The sequence below is a fragment of the Melanerpes formicivorus genome, unplaced genomic scaffold (assembly GCF_026170545.1).
Source record: "Melanerpes formicivorus ecotype bairdi unplaced genomic scaffold, bMelFor1.0.p_v2 SCAF_81, whole genome shotgun sequence".
Classification (NCBI taxonomy): Eukaryota; Metazoa; Chordata; class Aves; order Piciformes; family Picidae; genus Melanerpes; species Melanerpes formicivorus.
Window position 1 is genome coordinate 2,178,773 of NW_027142433.1, and position 16,357 is coordinate 2,195,129.

Here is a 16,357-nt window from a genome sequence, read left to right on the forward strand (position 1 = left end):
GTCTCCTTCCTACCAGTGGTCAGGCACTGGCAGAGGCTGCCCAGGGAGGTGCTGGAGTCCCCATCCCCAGAGGTGTTCAAGGTGGCCATGGCTTAATGAGGATGGTGGTGCTGGGTTATCAGTGCACTTGACCTTAGGTCTTGTCCAACTGAAGCAGTTCTCTGAGTCTGTTGGGTTTGAGACTAAAGTCAGTTACCTATGAAAAGATCAGAACCACCTCCAAAGCATTTAGTATTAATCACAGAATGGTTTGGGGTAGAAGGGAGCTTAAAGATCAGCAAGTTCCAACCCCCTGCCATGGGCAGGGACACCTCCCACTACACCAAGGCTGCTCAGCTCCAGCTCAGTTGTACAGAGAGCCCCAGAAATGTTTGAGGGAGTCAGGTAGTTTATTTCTGGCTCCTTTAGAAACAGACAAAAGCAACTCTTTAAATTAATCCTTACCTCAAACACTGTTTCAGGACAAGCACATGGAGAAGGCACTTAAGTGAAACACACACAGCAGGGCAGAGTGACACACAGGGAGGAGAAATGGCACAGATGCCTGAAACAGCAAACACCTCCAACACCAGCCCTGGGATTAGTGTCCCACACAAAATCCAAGCTCTGGTTTTGGTTAATGACAGCTTTGTGTGTTGAGAGTCACTTGTACTGAGGAGAAGAGGTTGGAACCATTTGTGAGCTGAGAAAGATTGCCCTTGCAGTCCAAAAGTTCTCTGCAGGATACACACACACACACCACAATGAGGAGTGAACTTGGCACCCTGACACCATGCCCATGTAAACATTGCTTCCTTCTCCCCTCACAGCCACCAGCAGATGTGTTGGGAGTGCACTTTGGGAACTGATTTGTTCCTCCAACAAAGAGCTGAGCAGCTGCCATGAGGGGAAGTTAATATCTGAGGCTACGAAATCTTGGCCTCCTCAGGCTGAGCATAGGGGGCTTGATGGTGGGCTTGTTCTCCAAGAGCATGGCTTCATTCTCAGTGGTAGGAAACCTCTTCTGGTAGATGAGGGGGTACTCCTTCTGGAACTGCAAAGAGGAACAGAACAGAGAAAGCATCAGACCCCACCACAAGCCCTGGCTGGGCCCAGCTGGAGCAGCAGCTGCTTGGTAAGGATGGATCCTGGCTTGGCTCAGCACTGGGGGCCCAGCAGGAGTGGGGAAGTGATTGCCCTGGCTTGGCTCAGCACTGGGGGCCCAGCAGGAGTGGGGAAGTGATTGCCCCTGGCTTGGCTCAGCACTGGAGTCCCAGCAGGAGTGGGGAAGTGATTGCCCCTGGCTTGGCTCAGCACTGGGGTCCCAGCAGGAGTGGGGAAGTGATTGCCCCTGGCTTGGCTCAGCACTGGAGTCCCAGCAGGAGTGGGGAAGTGATTGCCCCTGGCTTGGCTCAGCACTGGGGTCCCAGCAGGAGTGGGGAAGTGATTGCCCCTGGCTTGGCTCAGCACTGGGGTCCCAGCAGGAGTGGGGAAGTGATTGCCCCTGGCTTGGCTCAGCACTGGGGGCCCAGCAGGAGTGGGGAAGTGATTGCCCTGGCTTGGCTCAGCACTGGGGTCCCAGCAGGAGTGGGGAAGTGATTGCCCTGGCTTGGCTCAGCACTGGGGCCCAGCAGGAGTGGGGAAGTGATTGCCCCACTGTACTGGGCACTGGGGAGGCTGCTCCTTGAATCCTGGGTGCAGTTTTGGGCTCCTCACTCCAAGGAGAACATTGAGGGGCTGGAGTGGGTGCAGAGAAGAGCAACAAAGCTGGGGAAGGGTCTGGAGAACAGGGCTGGTGAGGAGCAGCTGAGGGAGCTGGGGGTGTTCAGCCTGGAGGAGGCCAAGGGGAGACCTCCTGGCTCTGTACAGCCCCCTGGAAGGAGGTTGGAGGGATGGGACATCTACCACCTCTCTGGGCTCACTTGTTCCTAGGGAGAGGAGCCAACACCCACCAGATTCCACTCAGGGAGCTGTGGAGAGAGGCTCATGAGGTCGACACCATCCCCAGGGACAGCATTTGGGGGTTTTGCTATGGACACAAGCTGGCCCCAGCCCTCTAGGAAGTGTCACATATTTGGCTTGTCCCAGTTCAAAGCAGCAAAGGTGAACCATCACTCCAAGCAGCTCTGAGCTCCCACACCACCAGCTGTGCCAGCACAAAGAGGGACACCATGCAGCTCTGGGGCCTTTAAGAATGAGCTTTGCAACCATCCAGCCCTGAAGCTGCTTCTGGACTTTGGTCCAACCTTCCCTTCAAGCCCAGCAAGTGTTCACACCACACATGAGAAACCATTGTGGTAGGAGCTAGAGGAGGGCAACCAAAGCAACGTGCCTGGCTCTGCAAAGCTGCTTTTGCAGGGTCACAAGACTTGCTTAGGAGATTCTAGGACAAGCACAACAGTGTTGAAGCACTCTGACACCTGCCAAAGGCTTTTCCAGCCCAGAAAAACCTCTCCAGCACTAAATCCTGACAGAGCTGAGCTTCAGTGTTAGGCAAGATGTTAGCAGGCCAAGGTGCCTGAGAGCCTTGAGCAACACAGGTTACAAAACACAAAGCTGAGTCCCCAGCCAAGTGTTTCAGATCTGTGAGCAGGGAGAGCTTCCCAAAGCTCACTGCTTTGGCCACCTGGGGGTGTGAAGCTCACCTACAGTGTCTGCAAGGTAACTTCTACAGGCAGTGCTCCACCAGAGACCATCTCATGGTCCTACCATGCTTCACTTCACAGAGCAGGACCCATTTGAGACTGGTTTCAAACCACAGCTGAACACCACAGCTGCCAAACAGAAGGGTTGGTGTTGGAAGAGACCTTAAAGATCATTCCAGCTCCCCTGCCATGGGCAGGAACACCTCCCACTGCAACAGGTTGCACAAGGCCTTGCCCAGCCTGGCCTTGAACACTTCCAGGGAGGGGGCAGCCACTGGCTTTACAATCCCAAGCAATCAGAACACATTCAACAGGTTTTTTGTTGCCACCAGGACTGGAGAAGGGACTGCTCCCCTGCAGGGCACACTGCTGAGGCCACATCTCAAATCCTGAGTTCAGTTTTGGGCTCCTCACTGCAAGAAGGACATTGAGGTGATGGAGCAGGCCCAGAGAAGGGCAATGGAACTGGTGAAGAGTCTGGAGGTCTGGTGTGGAGCAGCTGAGGGGACTGAGGTTGTTCAGCCTGGACAAAAGGAGGCTGAGGGGAGACCTCCTGGTGCTCTACAGCTCCTGAAAGGAGGTTGGAGCCAGGTGGGGGTTGGTCTCTTCTCCCAAGGAAGAAGTGACAGGACAAAAGGAAGTGGCCTCAAGTTGCCCTAGGGGAGGTTTAGGTTGGACATGAGGAACAATTTCTTCCCCTTGAGGGTTGTCAAGGCCTGGCCCAGGCTGCCCAGGGCAGAGGTGGAGTCCCCATCCCTGGAGGGGTCTCAGAGCTGTGTGGATGTGGTGCTGTGGGAGGTGGGCTAGCAGTCACCTGGCAGTGCTGGGTTACCACTTGGCCTTGGTGATCTTGGAGGTCTTTCCCACCCACAGTGATCCTACAGCAGCACTTCTCTGCACTTTGCTCTGATGCCCAAGAGCCCTCACAGGCATTTCTGGCTGCACTGCCCACCACATCTCTTACCTGCTTTAACTTTTTCTTCTTGTCTTTCACAGAGAGGTTTTTATCCTTGAGGATGTTCTCCAAGAGCTCTGCCACTGCAGCTTGTGAGGTAGAAACCTTCTGTTCTTCAAACTCCTCAGGAGTTATCTGTTTGCAGTATGAATAGGTTGGCAATATGGCACACATTTCTTCCTCTGGACATTTGCTCTGAAAGAAGAATTGGAGGAGGGCTAATGATCAGATAGTGGTCAGGCATTGGAACAGGCTGCCCAGGAGTCACCATCCCTGCAGGTCTTCAAGAATCACAGAATCAATATGGTTGGAAAAGACCTCTGAGATCAAGTCCAACCTCATGACTAACTAACCCATGGCACCAAGTGCCACATCCAATCCCCTCTTGAACACCTCCAGGGATGGGGACTCCACCACCTCCCTGGGCAGCACATCCCAAGGGCCAATCTCTCTTGCTGGGAAGAATTTCTTCCTCACCTCCAGCCTAAACCTCCCCTGGCACAGCTTGAGACTGTGTCCTCTTGTTCTGGTGCTGCCTGGCAGAAGAGACCAACCCCCACCTGGATACAACCTCCCTTCAGGGAGTTGTAGAGAGCAAGAAGGTCTCCCCTGAGCCTCCTCTTCTCCAGGCAGAGAGAAATGTGTGGACATGGCACTGGGGGACATGGTTTAGTGGCCATGGTGGTGTTGGGTTGGTGGTTAGCCTGGATCTTAGTGGTCTCCCCCAGCCCAACCAATTCTAGGACTCTATCAGCTAAGAGGTACCTAACAAGCATCCAAGTCTCCAGAGTGAGATCAGAAGTTGCAACCCCAGCAGACCAACCTGAGCCACCCTCATGTGCTCGATGTGGTCTCGCACTGCGACCTGCAGGTAGGTTGGGACTTGAAAGATTTCCTGCTGGTGGTCCATGAGGAATGAAAGCAGGCGTGTGGAGAGCAGCTCATCCAGCTCAGCTCCTGCTGCACTGCTCAGCACACAGCCAGAGAAGGTCTGGATCATCTGCAAGGGTTTAGAGGAGGAAGCATTTGCCTTCTGTCCAGGCACAATGGCACAGGGAATCGCTGTCAGCTGGATGAGACCAGACTGGGAGGGGTGGTGACACTCATGGGGCTGTGCTGCCATCCAGTGAGACATGGCCAGGCTAGAGAGCTGGGCAGAGTGAAACCCCATGAAGTTCAATGTGGCCAAGGGTAGGGCTCTGCACCTGGGTGAGAATAACTCCCTTTAAGCACTGAAGGTCTCCCTGGAGCTTTCTTCTCTAGCCTGAACCACCCCAACTCTCTCAGCCTGGCCTGACAGCAGAGGGCTTCCAGCCCTCCCAGCATTGGTGTTGTGTCCTCTAGCCCCACTCCAACAGGTCCCTATCTCTGCTGTGCTGAGGACCCCCGAGCTGGCCCAGCACTGCAGGAGGGGTCTCAGCAGCATGGAGCAGAATCCCCTTCCTCCACTTGCAGGCCATGCACTTCCCCCTCCCCCGCCCCGTTGATCACTACTTCAGTGCCCCGAGGGAAGGCCCTGAAGCGCAGAGCAGTGGTGTGGCAGGTGGGTGGCGGTGCTGGAGCAGCAGGGGGCTGCAGGGCAGGCTGGCTCACCAGAGCACGGGGGCCCAGGGCGTCGTGCAGCCGCGGCATGGCCAGGTTGCAGCTGAGCCGTGCCGCCATGCGCAGCAGCAGCTGCAGCCGCCGGCGCTTGGCGGGGGGCAGCAGCAGACAGCAGATCTGCAGGGCTTCCACGGCAATCCTTTCCAAGTGAGGCTGCAGGAGAGCTGCAAGTGGAAGGAACAAACCAGAGCTGGCATTCAGGTCCGAGCTGAGCTTTTCAGGGTGTTTTACCTCAGTGCAAGAATGGGTTTGGGTGGGAGGGACCTTAAAGATCAGCTGAGCCCAGCCCCGCTGCCACGGGCAGGGACACCTTCCCCTGGAGCAGGCTGCTCAAGGCCTCATCCAACCTGGGGCCTTGGCACCTACCTGCCTGCAAGCTGAGGAGCACAGCTGCACCTAGGACTGGCCCAGGAAACTGGCCAGCAGAGACATGGGGGTGTTGGGGGCGAGCCAGTGTGTGCCCAGGTGGCCAAGGTCACCAGCATCCTGACTGGGATCAGCAATGGTGTGGCCAGCAGGACCAGGGCAGGGATTGTTCCCCTGCACCAGGCACTTGAGTGCTAGGCTCAGTTTTGGGCCCCTCCAAGGCCATGGAGGTGCTGGAGCAGGTCCAGAGAAGGGCAAGAAGGCCTTCTGAAAAACCCCTCCCCAGCTTTCTTGTAGGCCCCATCTCCAGGCTAGCCTACAGAAGCCAGCTGTAACACAGTAAGTAACATTCCATGGCCTTCTTTGGGGGTGGTCATCTTCACCTTGCTTCCCTCTTGTCCTGGTGGTACAATTAAAGACCACAAGACAATTAAGGATCAGAGAATGGTAGGGGTTGGAAGGGACCTCTGGAGATTTCCATCCCTGAAACCATTCCAGGTCATTTGGGGCTCTGAGCAACCTGCTCTAGGTGTCCCTGCTGACTGCAGCAGGGGTTGGACTGGATGGATCTTTCAGGGTCCCTTCCAATCCAAACCAGTCCATGATACTCTGATTCCTTGATCACCCAGTCCAGCCCAGCACCCAAAGAAATGACACTCATGTTATTCCCAAGAAATAGCTTTCAGACACCAGAAAGTCTCCTCCAGAAGGGTAGGTCTGTGCTAATTCAGAGTCTTAAGAATGGTTTGGGTTGGAAGGGACCTTAAAGGTCACCTAGTTCCAACCCCCTTACCTCACTCTAGGTCAGAATTACTTATCACTTACCTGAAGAGGAAGGTGAATGAAAAACAGATCAACCTTAAAAGTCCTAAGATACTACACTGCTACTATTTGTTAGCAGAGTTACAAAGGGGCTGCCTGGAAAGTGTGCAATTTCTCAAGCAGGCTTTGTTATCAAGCCTCACAGGCTGTTATCTGCACAACAAAACCCCTAGCAAGTGTCAAAGAGTAAGGAAGCAGAGATGAGTTAGTCAACACAAGGCCTCACAACATGCTTTAGAGAAGCCACCTTACTTTGTGTGCCACTCAACATACAAGAGGAGTGAGGGAAAGAGTGCTCTGAGAGTTCTGTGGTGCTTTTGGAGAGCCTTCTTTTGATGGTGACAGCAGAAACCTCGCTCCTGATGTCCACTGAAGTGGCCACAGAGGGATCTGGGTCTCCCTGCCCACAGAGGCGAGGTTGTGGTTTCAGTGTGATTTCAGCAACTGGCATGTTAATGCTGGAGCAGCTTCTGGAGGGCCTCTTGCCAAGCAAGCTCAGAGACCTGCCTATTTGCTTTGCTCTGGGGTGTTCATCCAACAGCTCTTTATCCTGCAGAGTTGAGGCAGATGCTCTCCTGACTCCCAGAGGCTGGTTTTGAGCTGTGTTGCCAAAGCCAGGCTGCAGGCCACAGTTCGTGCTCTGCTCCTGCAGGAGTGATTGTTTTCCATCCCTTTGCCTGAGGGAATCAGATTCTCCTTTACTTGGCACACCTGAAGTAGGATCTCCAATCCCTTCCAAAGAGTAACATCTTGTCCTACATGCTCGAGGTGGATCTTGCTCATTCCTGAAAGCTGAAAGGTTCTGACAGCTTCCTCCCATGAGATTCTCAGCACTCCCTGGAGCACACCTCACTTTGTGCTGCTGCAGCTCCTGGGCACGTTGCTTTTGAGCACTGAGCTCTCCTGAAGAAGACTTCCTGACAGCTTCCTGGGCTGTCTTTCTTTTGTCAGGCTTTTTATGAAGCAGGCTGAGAAGAAGACACTCAGTTGACTTGAAAGAGTTCAGCTGAAGAGTTTTTGAAGGTTGGGAGTCACATTTCTCTTCTTGGACAGAGTGTTTCCCACTGCATCTGTGTGGAATTGTGATGTAGCCACACATAACTATCAGAAAATGAAATAGAAGTTAAGATGCAAGTGGTATGAAACTGGACAAGTTCAGAAAGCAAGCTGCTCACTGAGGGGGAAGAGAACAGGTAAGACATTAAGTCACAGCTGACTGTTAGTAAAACCTCAGGGAAAAATTGCAGCTGAATCCAAAACCCAAGGGGATTGCAACCACCATGCAAGAACAGAGTGAGTTACACACTGCAGCAGTGAGGAACAGAGAGCAAGAAGCATATTTTTAGGTTGTGGTTATAGCCTATCATGGAGCTCAGAGCAGTGGTGAGGCAGGACTGTGCTTCAGTTAACAGCCTAACACAGAGTGAGGGCAGCCATGCTTCCTCCTGAACAGGAAGAAGCTTCCTTCTGGAGCTGTCACACAGTTTGGGTGGGGGGGTTTGGAAGGACAGATCTGTTGCCCAGCTGCTGCCAGCTCTGCACTGATTTCCACATACCTAAAACATTCACAAAGAGTTCATAGTACTCAAAAGTCAGCAGTGGCTCAGGGAGGCTCAGGAAGTAATCAGCAACTGTCCTGAAGACATCCCGCTCAAAGCCACTGTAAGTTGGTTGGTTCAGGTCATTGTTTCTGGGCCCTAAACAAAGAGGGGGAGAAAGAAAATTTACTCTCAAGTCCATCACTTAAAAAGTTTGGGGAGGGGGGGGGGGAGGGGGCTTGTTGTTTTGTTTTAAATCAGCCCAAGTTTGTTGTTGTTAGAATGCTTTTCACAACCATCATGTCAGCAAGCAAGTGCAGGATGGAGGAACTAATCAATCACAGCACTGTTCTGGTTGAGAGAGATCCAAGCTCAATCCTTACCCCAGCACTGCCAGCTCACCACTAAACCATGGCCCTCAGCACCACATCCACACAGCTTTGAGGCCCCTCCAGGGATGGGGACTCTACCTCTGCCCTGGGCAGCCTGGGCCAGGCCTTGACAACCCTCAAGGAGAACAAATTGTTCCTCAGGTCCAACCTAAACCTCCCCTAGGGCAACTTGAGGCCACTTCCTTTTGTCCTGTCACTTGTTCCTTGGGAGAAGAGACCAACCTCCAGCAAACTCCTTTCAGGGAGTCATACAGAGCCAGAAGGTTGCCCTCAGCCTCCTTGTCTCCAGTCTCAACAAGCCCAGTGGCCTCAGCTATCCTCACAAGAGCTGTGCTCTGGAGTGGAACTCTGCCTCCTGTTCTCCTAAGTTCAGTCACTGCAAGGCTGACAGCAGCAGCAGGCTTTTATCTCGAGTCCTTTGCCAACTTTTGTTTCATTTCTTCTAAGCAAAACACAAAACCTCTATCTGGTTTTCTTTGAAGTGGCCTCCCCAGCTTACCATGAGATGTAGGAACTGTTCTTGTCCAGCCTGCAGCCAGGAAGAAGTCCCTCTGCTCCTGAACTGCAGAGGTTTGCTCAACCATTCAAGTTTTCTCCCTGCCTGACTTCTGCTTAGCTTTTCTATGGCCTTGGAGAACATGCTGCTGCTGAAAGCTTGCAGGCTTCACCCCCCCAGCACCTTTCATAGGCTCACAGTATCATGGACTGCTTGGGGTTGGAAGGCACCTTCCAAGGTCAGCCAGTCCAACCCCTCTGCAGTCAGCAGGGACAGCTGAAACTAGAGCAGGTTGCTCAGAGGCCCCAGAAAATCTGACCTGCAGTGGTTGCAGGGCTGCGGCAGCTCCCACCTCTCTGGGCAGCCTGGGCCAGGCTCTCACCACCCTCACTGCCAAACATTTCTCCCTTCTCTCCAGTCTGAATCTCCCTCTTTCAGTCTAAACCATTGCCCCTTGTCCTGCCCTGCTCCAAAGAGAGGAGGAGCCCCTCTTCTTCCACCAGTTTGCTCTGTTCACATTGCTAGCAAAGAGGCAGAATGAGGTGATGCAGCCCCCAAATCAGGCTCATTAAGGCTGCTAAGGGACTAACATCTTGATGACCTGAAATACACCACCTTTAGCATGTGCTAATTCTTGTGCCTTACATTTCAGAGCAACAATTTGATCTGGTTTGCACTCAGCGCTTCTCCAGGCACTCAGATGATTTGAGTTTCCTATGTGAAACCTCACAGTTGGTCTTAAGGTGCAAATATAGCTAATTTTCAACTCAAAAACTGCTTTTCTGCAACTTCAAAAGCTGTGGGGTGACTTACAGTAGGCAAGGCACTTCATAGCTGATAACACCCAGTGAGGGAGGTCTTCTGCAATAAAACAAGCACAGAGTTTAATCCAGAGCCTTCATGATGACTCAGAGGAGCTCAAGTTTCAATACTCAAATAGTTCTACATCTATGGAAGTTAGAAGTGAAGGCAACAGTGACAAGACCCTGGAGACAAAGAGAATGAATTGCACTGGAGTTCAGGGGGAGTGGGGAAGTGTAACAGAACACAAAAGCTATTACTTCAGCTGCTGTTTGTTGCTTGTGGTAATTGCACTCCACTGAAAGCCAGACAAAACCAATCTTACCTGCTTTGTTCTGCAAGATGACAACACCATGCTTGCTTGTGTGGGTCATGTTGTATATAACATACTCAGGGATGATCTGGGTGGGCTGCAAGACTTCTTCCAAAGATGGGAGTCCTAAGATGGTTTGTAAACTGCAAGGAGAAAGAGAGCTGCTATCTAGAAGGCTTGCCAGTTGTGAGTTAAAAGGAGTTTTCTCCACCTCTATCCCAGCAGCAGTTACTGGGGGAGGCTGTTTGCTGTTTGAGGAACTCCCAGTTCCAGAAAGACAATGTCACTTGCAGTTGGAAGAGACCTCTGGAGATCCAACCCCCTGCCAAGGCAGGTTCACCTAGAGCAGGTCACACAGGAACACAGCCAGGTGGGTTTTGAGTATCTGCAGACACAGGGACTCCATTACCTCTCTGGACAGCCTGCCCCAGGGCTCCCTCACCCTGACAGAAGTTCCTCCCCGTGTTCAGATGGAACTTCTTGTGTTCCACTGTGTAGCCATTACCCTCTGTCCTGTCACTGGGCACCACTGAAAAGAGCCTGGTCTCCTCCTCCTGACACCCACCCCTGAGGTACTGATCAGCACTGATGATTTCCCACCTCTCAGTCTGCAGCTTTCCAGACTAAAAAGCACCAATTCTCAGTCTTTCCTCCCCACAGAGATGTTCCAGTCCCCTCAGCATCTTTGTAGCCCTTTGCTGCACCCTCTCTAGCAAGTCCCTGTCCTTCTCAAACTGGGGAGCTCAGAACTGGACTCAGTACTGCAGATGAGGCCTCAGCTGGGCAGAGCAGGGTGGGAGAAGAACCTCCCTCAACCTACTGGCCACCCTCTCCTGAATGCAGCCCAGGAGCCCACTTGCCTTCTTGGCCACAAGGGCAGATTGCTGGGACAAACAGCAGATCTCAGTGAAGAAAGAGCATGCCCCAGGCACCCCCCAGAAGGTGCTTGTGACAATGTTTCACTTACTGGATGAGAATGACATTTCTCCAAGTTTCTTCCACGTATTCCTGGCTGATTTCCTTCCTATGAAACTTGTCTGCTTTCTTTTCCTCTGTTACACCTGGGCCTGGCTTTCCTCTGTTTTCCTGGAAGTGAGTGGTTGAGAGCAGAAGATGAGTAACTCACTTCAGGGAATTCAAAATGAAGTAAAAGTTCTCCTCAGAATATAAATCCTGCTGTGGAAAATGCAATTCCAAGCCATGCTCCAGGGACTGACCTTAACAGAGCACCAAAATGAAACCAAACCCAACTACAAACCAAAGGCAAATAATCTGTGCCTTTTACTTGTCCTAATGGATATTAAGTCTCAACAAAAACATATCCCAGAGCCCCAGCATGGTGGGGTTGGAAGGGACCTCTGGAGATCATCCAGTCCAACCCCCCTGCCAAAGCAGGGCAGCCACAGCAGCTTGCCCAGCAGCACAATGCTTTGGCTTTGGGAGCTCTCCACACAAGGAGACTCCACAACCTCTCTGGGCAGCCTGCTCCAGGGCTTGAGAACTAAAGAATTTTCTCCTCCTGTTCAGATAGAACCTTCTGGGTTCCAGTTTGTGCCCACTGCCCCTTGTACTTTGGCTGGGCCCCACAGAGAAGAGCCTGGCCCCTTGCCCCCCACCATACAGATACAGAATGTCCCCCCATTTTGGCCAGGACTCTGGAACTCAAATCCTCTCCAAGAAAATGAAGTCATTACCAGAGACTGCAGTAACTCATGTTTTCTGAACGTTCTCCTGGACAAATGTGGCAGCTTCAGAAGTCTCTCCTTGTCTCTGGAGAAGTTTTCCAAGTCCTCTTTTGGTGGGCATGAGCTTGGTAGAGGTTTGACTGGAGATGCTGAAGGAAATCTGTAATGAATAGGAATGATGTTCAGAGATTCATAGAATGGTTTGAGTTAGAAGGGACCTGAAAGCTCATCCAGTGCCAACCCCCTGCCATGGGCAGGGACACCTCCCACCAGCCCAGGCTGCTCAAGGCCTTGTCCAACCTGGCTGCAAACACCTCCAGGGAGGGGGCATCCAGTGTCTCACCACCCTGACTGGAAAGAATTCCTGATCTGCAGTTTAACTCTGCCCTCCTCAAGCTGAAAGCCATTCCACATTAAGTGTATGCAGAATAGGTGAGACATAGAAATCACTTAACCAAAACTACAGCCTCAGTCTCCACATCACAGTGCCCACAATGTGATCATCAATGTGATCATCCATCAATGTGATTCCAGAAGATTCTGCTGGGTTTCAGGAGAACAAGAAGAGAGCTGCTGGGATTTTCTCTGGAGAACACTCTTTATCTCACTATGAATTAACTCTGGGCTGCTTTTCTTGATTATAAAGCAGGTTTGGGCTACTTGTCTTGATTCCAGAGGCATGCTGAAGATGCTCAGGGTTTATATACACCACTGAGAGCAGAATGAGAGAAGTAAGGGCCATTAATGTCTTTAATCCTTTAATTCTCTTAGATTTCCTGCAGAACATCCAAGAGAGTAAACTCAGGAGTGGTGGTGGCACAGCATGGAGCTACTACAACCAACTCTCCTTGGCTCCCCTCCAAAGCACACATGGCAGTGAAAAACTTGGCAGGATCTCAGGTAGTGACAGGACTAGGGGGAATGGAATGAAGCTGGAGGTGGGGAGATTCAGGCTGGAGGGGAGGAGGAAGTTCTTCCCCATGAGAGTGGTGAAGCCCTGGAATGGGTTGTCCAGGGAGGTGGTTGGGGCCCTGTCCCTGGAGGTGTTTAAGCCAAGGCTGGATGAGGCTGTGGCCAGGCTGATCTAGTGTGGGGTGTCCCTGCCCATGGCAGGGGGGTTGGAACTGGCTGATCCTTGTGGTCCCTTCCAACCCTGACTGATACTGTGATAGAAAAGCATGCAAGGAGCACTCAGCACAGAGGATGTGTGGTCTAAGCTGCAATTCAGAGTGAAGTCACAGGGTGAGTGGAGTAAAATGGTGCTAATAATCAAGTCTGGGCACAATGGCTCAACCCAAAGCAGGACATTTTAAAGACAACATCCTCAACCTGCAGAGCTGTGTGACCTCCTCAGCATTTCAGTACCTGTAAAGTGCACTGTTGTCATCTAAGTTTTCAGCTCCCCACCTCCCTTTTATATCTTCAATGACATGATTCTTGAGGAACTTTCTTAGTAACTGAACAGTCTGCTGCCTGGTCACTTCAGGGCCAAAGTTACTGTTGTTCCTTAGTACTTCATGGAGCCAGTCCACAGCTTCTGAGGCAGTGAAGCAGCTTCCATGCTTCTTGAAGTGCTGCCTGTGCCTCCTCAAGGGCATCCCTGCTCGGAAGTATCTTGTGATTTCATTCCACTGCAAGGGAGACAAAACAGCAAAGGACCTCAGGGGAAGGCCTGAAGGTGATCAGTGGAAACATCAACCAAAACAATGTTACATCAATGAGCTTATCAATGAAATCCCAATGCTTTCACAGGGTGCACTGGGTTGGAAGGGACCCTCAAAAGTCATTTAGGCCAACCCCTTAGCTGCAGTCAGCAGGGACATCAACTAGGTCAGGTTGCTCAGGGTCCCATCAAGTTTGAACTTGAATGTCTCCACCACATCTCTGGGCAACCTGTTCCAGTGTTTCACCACTCTCATTGTGAAGAGCTTCCTCCTGATCTCCACCCTAAATCTCCCCTGCTCCAGTTTCAAACCATTGCCCCTTGTCCTATCACCACAGGCACTTCTAAACAGTCCCCTTCAGGGACTGGAGAGCTGCTCTAAGGTCTCCCTGTAGCCTTCTCTTCTCCAAGCTGAACAGCCTCAACTCTCTGTCCCTACAGGGGAGGTGCTCCAGCCCTTGGATCATCTTTCTGGCCTCTTCTGGACCTGCTCTACAGGTCTAGGTTCTTCTTGTGTTGGTGGCCACAGAGCTGGACTCAGGACTCCAGGTGAGGTCTCACCAGAGCAGAATGAGAGAATGACCTCTCTCTGTTTGCCACTTTCATCTCATTCCTCTGTAACTGAAAATGAGATTAGAGTTTCACATTCCCAAGCTCTGTTGACCCTCCTTGCCCACACCCAGCATTTTTATCCACTCAGTTTCCTGAAGGCACTGCCAAATCAAAGCCTTCAAGCTCGGTGCAGCTCTCAGCCATGAGATGAAAGCAGCTGTCAAAGGCACAGGAACCTCACTTCTAAAGGACTTTCTTACAGTCTTCCCTGCAAGAGTGGTCAGGCAGTGGGACAGGCTACCCGGGGGGGTGGTGGGGTGCCTGGGGGTGGTAAAACACCCTGTACACGTGGCACTTGGGGACGTGGTTTAGTGGTGGCAGTGGTGTTGGGCTGATGGTTGGACCCAGTGGATCTCAGAGGGCTTTTCCAACCAAGACAACCCTAGGATTCCTCTCCTATTGAACACAATTACACAGCACACTACCTAGCAGCTGCTCCTAGTATTAGAATAACCTTTATTAGAGTAAACCAAACCAGGTTGGAAGAGACCTTCAAGATCATCATGTCCAACCCATCAACCAATCCAACCCACCCAAACAGCTAACCCATGGCACCAAGCACCCCAGCAAGTCTCCTTCTGAACACCTCCAGTGACAGCGACTCCACCACCTCCCCGGGCAGCCCATTCCAATGGGCAATCACTCTTTCTGCATAGAACTTCTTCCTAACATCCAACCTGAACCTCCCCTGGCGCAGCCTGAGACTGTGTCCTCTTGTTCTGGTACTGGGTGCCTGGGAGAAGAGACCATCATCCGCCTGTCTATAACCTCCCTGCAGGTAGTTGTAGTAAGGCATTGATCGATTCTCTGAGAGCAAGGCAGTGCCACCACCACTCCACCTTCCTACAGGGCATTTTGTGTTGCCTCTCCTCCTGTTCAGGTGGCACCTCCTGGGTCCCGGTTTGTGCCACTGCCCCGTGTGCTGTCACCGGGCACCACGGCAAGGAGACAGGGGCCACACTGTAGACACTGACCAGCATTGCTCCCATCCCCTCTCGGCCTTCTCCTCTCCAGGCTCCCCAGCCCCAGGGCTTCCAGCCCGGGGTCAGCTCCCTCCTCTCCCACCGCCCCCCCGCCTCGCTCAGACCGCGGCCACAGGGAAGCCCCAGGGCCACGCAGCGCTGCGGGCCCCGCGGGGGCACAGGACGGTTGGTATTGACTCACGTTCTGCCCTGAGGCAGGGCCCAGCACAACGAGAAGGCCCAGCCGCCGCGGGGGCACCGGCTGCTCCTCCTCCCGCCCCACAAACCCACCCGAAGACCACCCAAACCCCAGCCCCAGCCGCCGGGCAGCCCCAGCCCGCCATCCTCACCAGCTTGGTGGCTCGGTAGGGCCCGGGGGCTGCCGGCCGCCCCTCCATATCCCTCAGCGGTAGCCCCCGGCGGGGCGGGGAGGGAACCGAGGGAGCCCTCCCGGCAGCTCCGCCCCGCGCAGCGCAACGGCCGCAGCCCCGCCGTTTAAATTCGCTGCGCGAGCAACCCCTGACAGCCGATTGGGCCAGCGGTGGGCACGTGATGCATGACGTTAGGGGAGCGCGACGACGGCGGCTGGGCGCCTGAGGGGAGAAGAGCGGGGAGGGGAGAAGAGCGGGGAGGGGCAAGGGGCGTGGCAAGGGGCGTGTCGTGGCTCTGGGGTGCGTGTGCTGCTGAAGCGGAACGTTGTTGTTTCTTAAGGAGGCGTAGAGCCGCGGGCCTAAACTCGCGGATCTTCAGTGGCCGTGTCGTTTTATTTGCCGTACTTGGCTTTATTTGCTCTATGCAGAGCAGCCCAGCGCCTCTCTCGAGAAGCATGCTAATGCCAGGGCTTTGGTTGCTTTAGAGCCTTCTCCGAGCTGAACTCTCAGCCTGGCCTCACGGCAGAGGCCTCCCAGCCCCCCTGCCATTGCAATGGCCTCTGCTGGCACCGCTCCAACAGGCCCCCTTCTCAGCTGAGGACTCCAGAGCTGGCAGGGTGTCAGCAGAGCAGAGCAGAGGGGCAGAACCCCCTCCCTCCACCTGCTGTCGGGGATCAGCCCAGGGCACGGCCAGCGCCGGGCTGGCAGCTCACAGGGCTGGCAGCTCACAGGGCTGGCAGCTCACAGGGCTGGCAGCTCACAGGGCTGGCAGCTCACAGGGCTGGCAGCTCACAGGGCTGGCTCACCTCCAGCTTTTCACCCACCAGCACCCCTCCTAGCCCCTCATCCCCAAGCTGGGTTGATAGCAGGGTTCTCCTGACCTGTGTACAGAACCTTGGACCTGGCTTTAAGGAACCTCAGGGGGTTCACACCTTCCCACGGCTCCTGCTTGTCCAGGTCCCATCTGGATGGCCCCCACCATAGAATCAACCAGCTTGGAAAAGACCTCAGAGATCAGCAAGTCCAACCTATGACCTAATGCCTAACATCCCCTGACAACTAAACCATGGCTTCAAGTGCCACATCCAAGCCTGTCTTGAGCACCTCCAGGGATGGGGACTCCACCACCTCCCTGGGCAGCACATCCCAATGGCC

General features: G+C 53.4%; 1 protein-coding gene across 3 annotated transcripts; it reads right to left on the reverse strand.

The window, feature by feature from the left end:
- Positions 1–370: 370 nt before the first annotated feature.
- Positions 371–15,308, reverse strand: DEPDC1 (DEP domain containing 1). Of its 3 annotated transcripts, none has more exons than XM_068164526.1 (12): positions 15,182–15,308; positions 12,960–13,225; positions 11,604–11,754; positions 10,877–10,995; positions 9,922–10,052; positions 9,609–9,656; positions 7,926–8,066; positions 6,643–7,470; positions 5,173–5,345; positions 4,403–4,579; positions 3,589–3,774; positions 371–1,033 (listed from the first exon to the last, which is right to left on the reverse strand). In XM_068164526.1, the coding sequence occupies exons 1-12, from the start codon at positions 15,227–15,229 to the stop codon at positions 893–895; spliced, it is 2,409 nt and encodes an 802-aa protein (XP_068020627.1). In that variant the 5' UTR covers positions 15,230–15,308; the 3' UTR covers positions 371–892. The 3 variants fall into 3 exon arrangements, with proteins under 3 accessions (XP_068020627.1, XP_068020626.1, XP_068020628.1); XM_068164525.1 differs by having other exon boundaries at positions 6,622–7,470; XM_068164527.1 differs by lacking the exon at positions 6,643–7,470.
- Between the last annotated feature and the right edge of the window lie 1,049 nt (positions 15,309–16,357).

What these genes read in the sequence shown, in the direction of transcription:
- DEPDC1 (XM_068164525.1), bottom strand. Translation starts at nt 15,229, where the DNA reads ATGGAGGGGCGGCCGGCAGCCCCCGGGCCCTACCGAGCCACCAAGCTG. An exon ending in GACAACAGTGCACTTTACAG is followed by an intron (nt 11,755 to 12,959) that starts GTACTGAAATGC and finishes TATTCATTACAG; the next exon opens with ATTTCCTTCAGCATCTCCAG. An exon ending in CCCTGGGCCCCCGTGCTCTG is followed by an intron (nt 4,580 to 5,172) that starts GTGAGCCAGCCT and finishes AAACCCTTGCAG; the next exon opens with ATGATCCAGACCTTCTCTGG.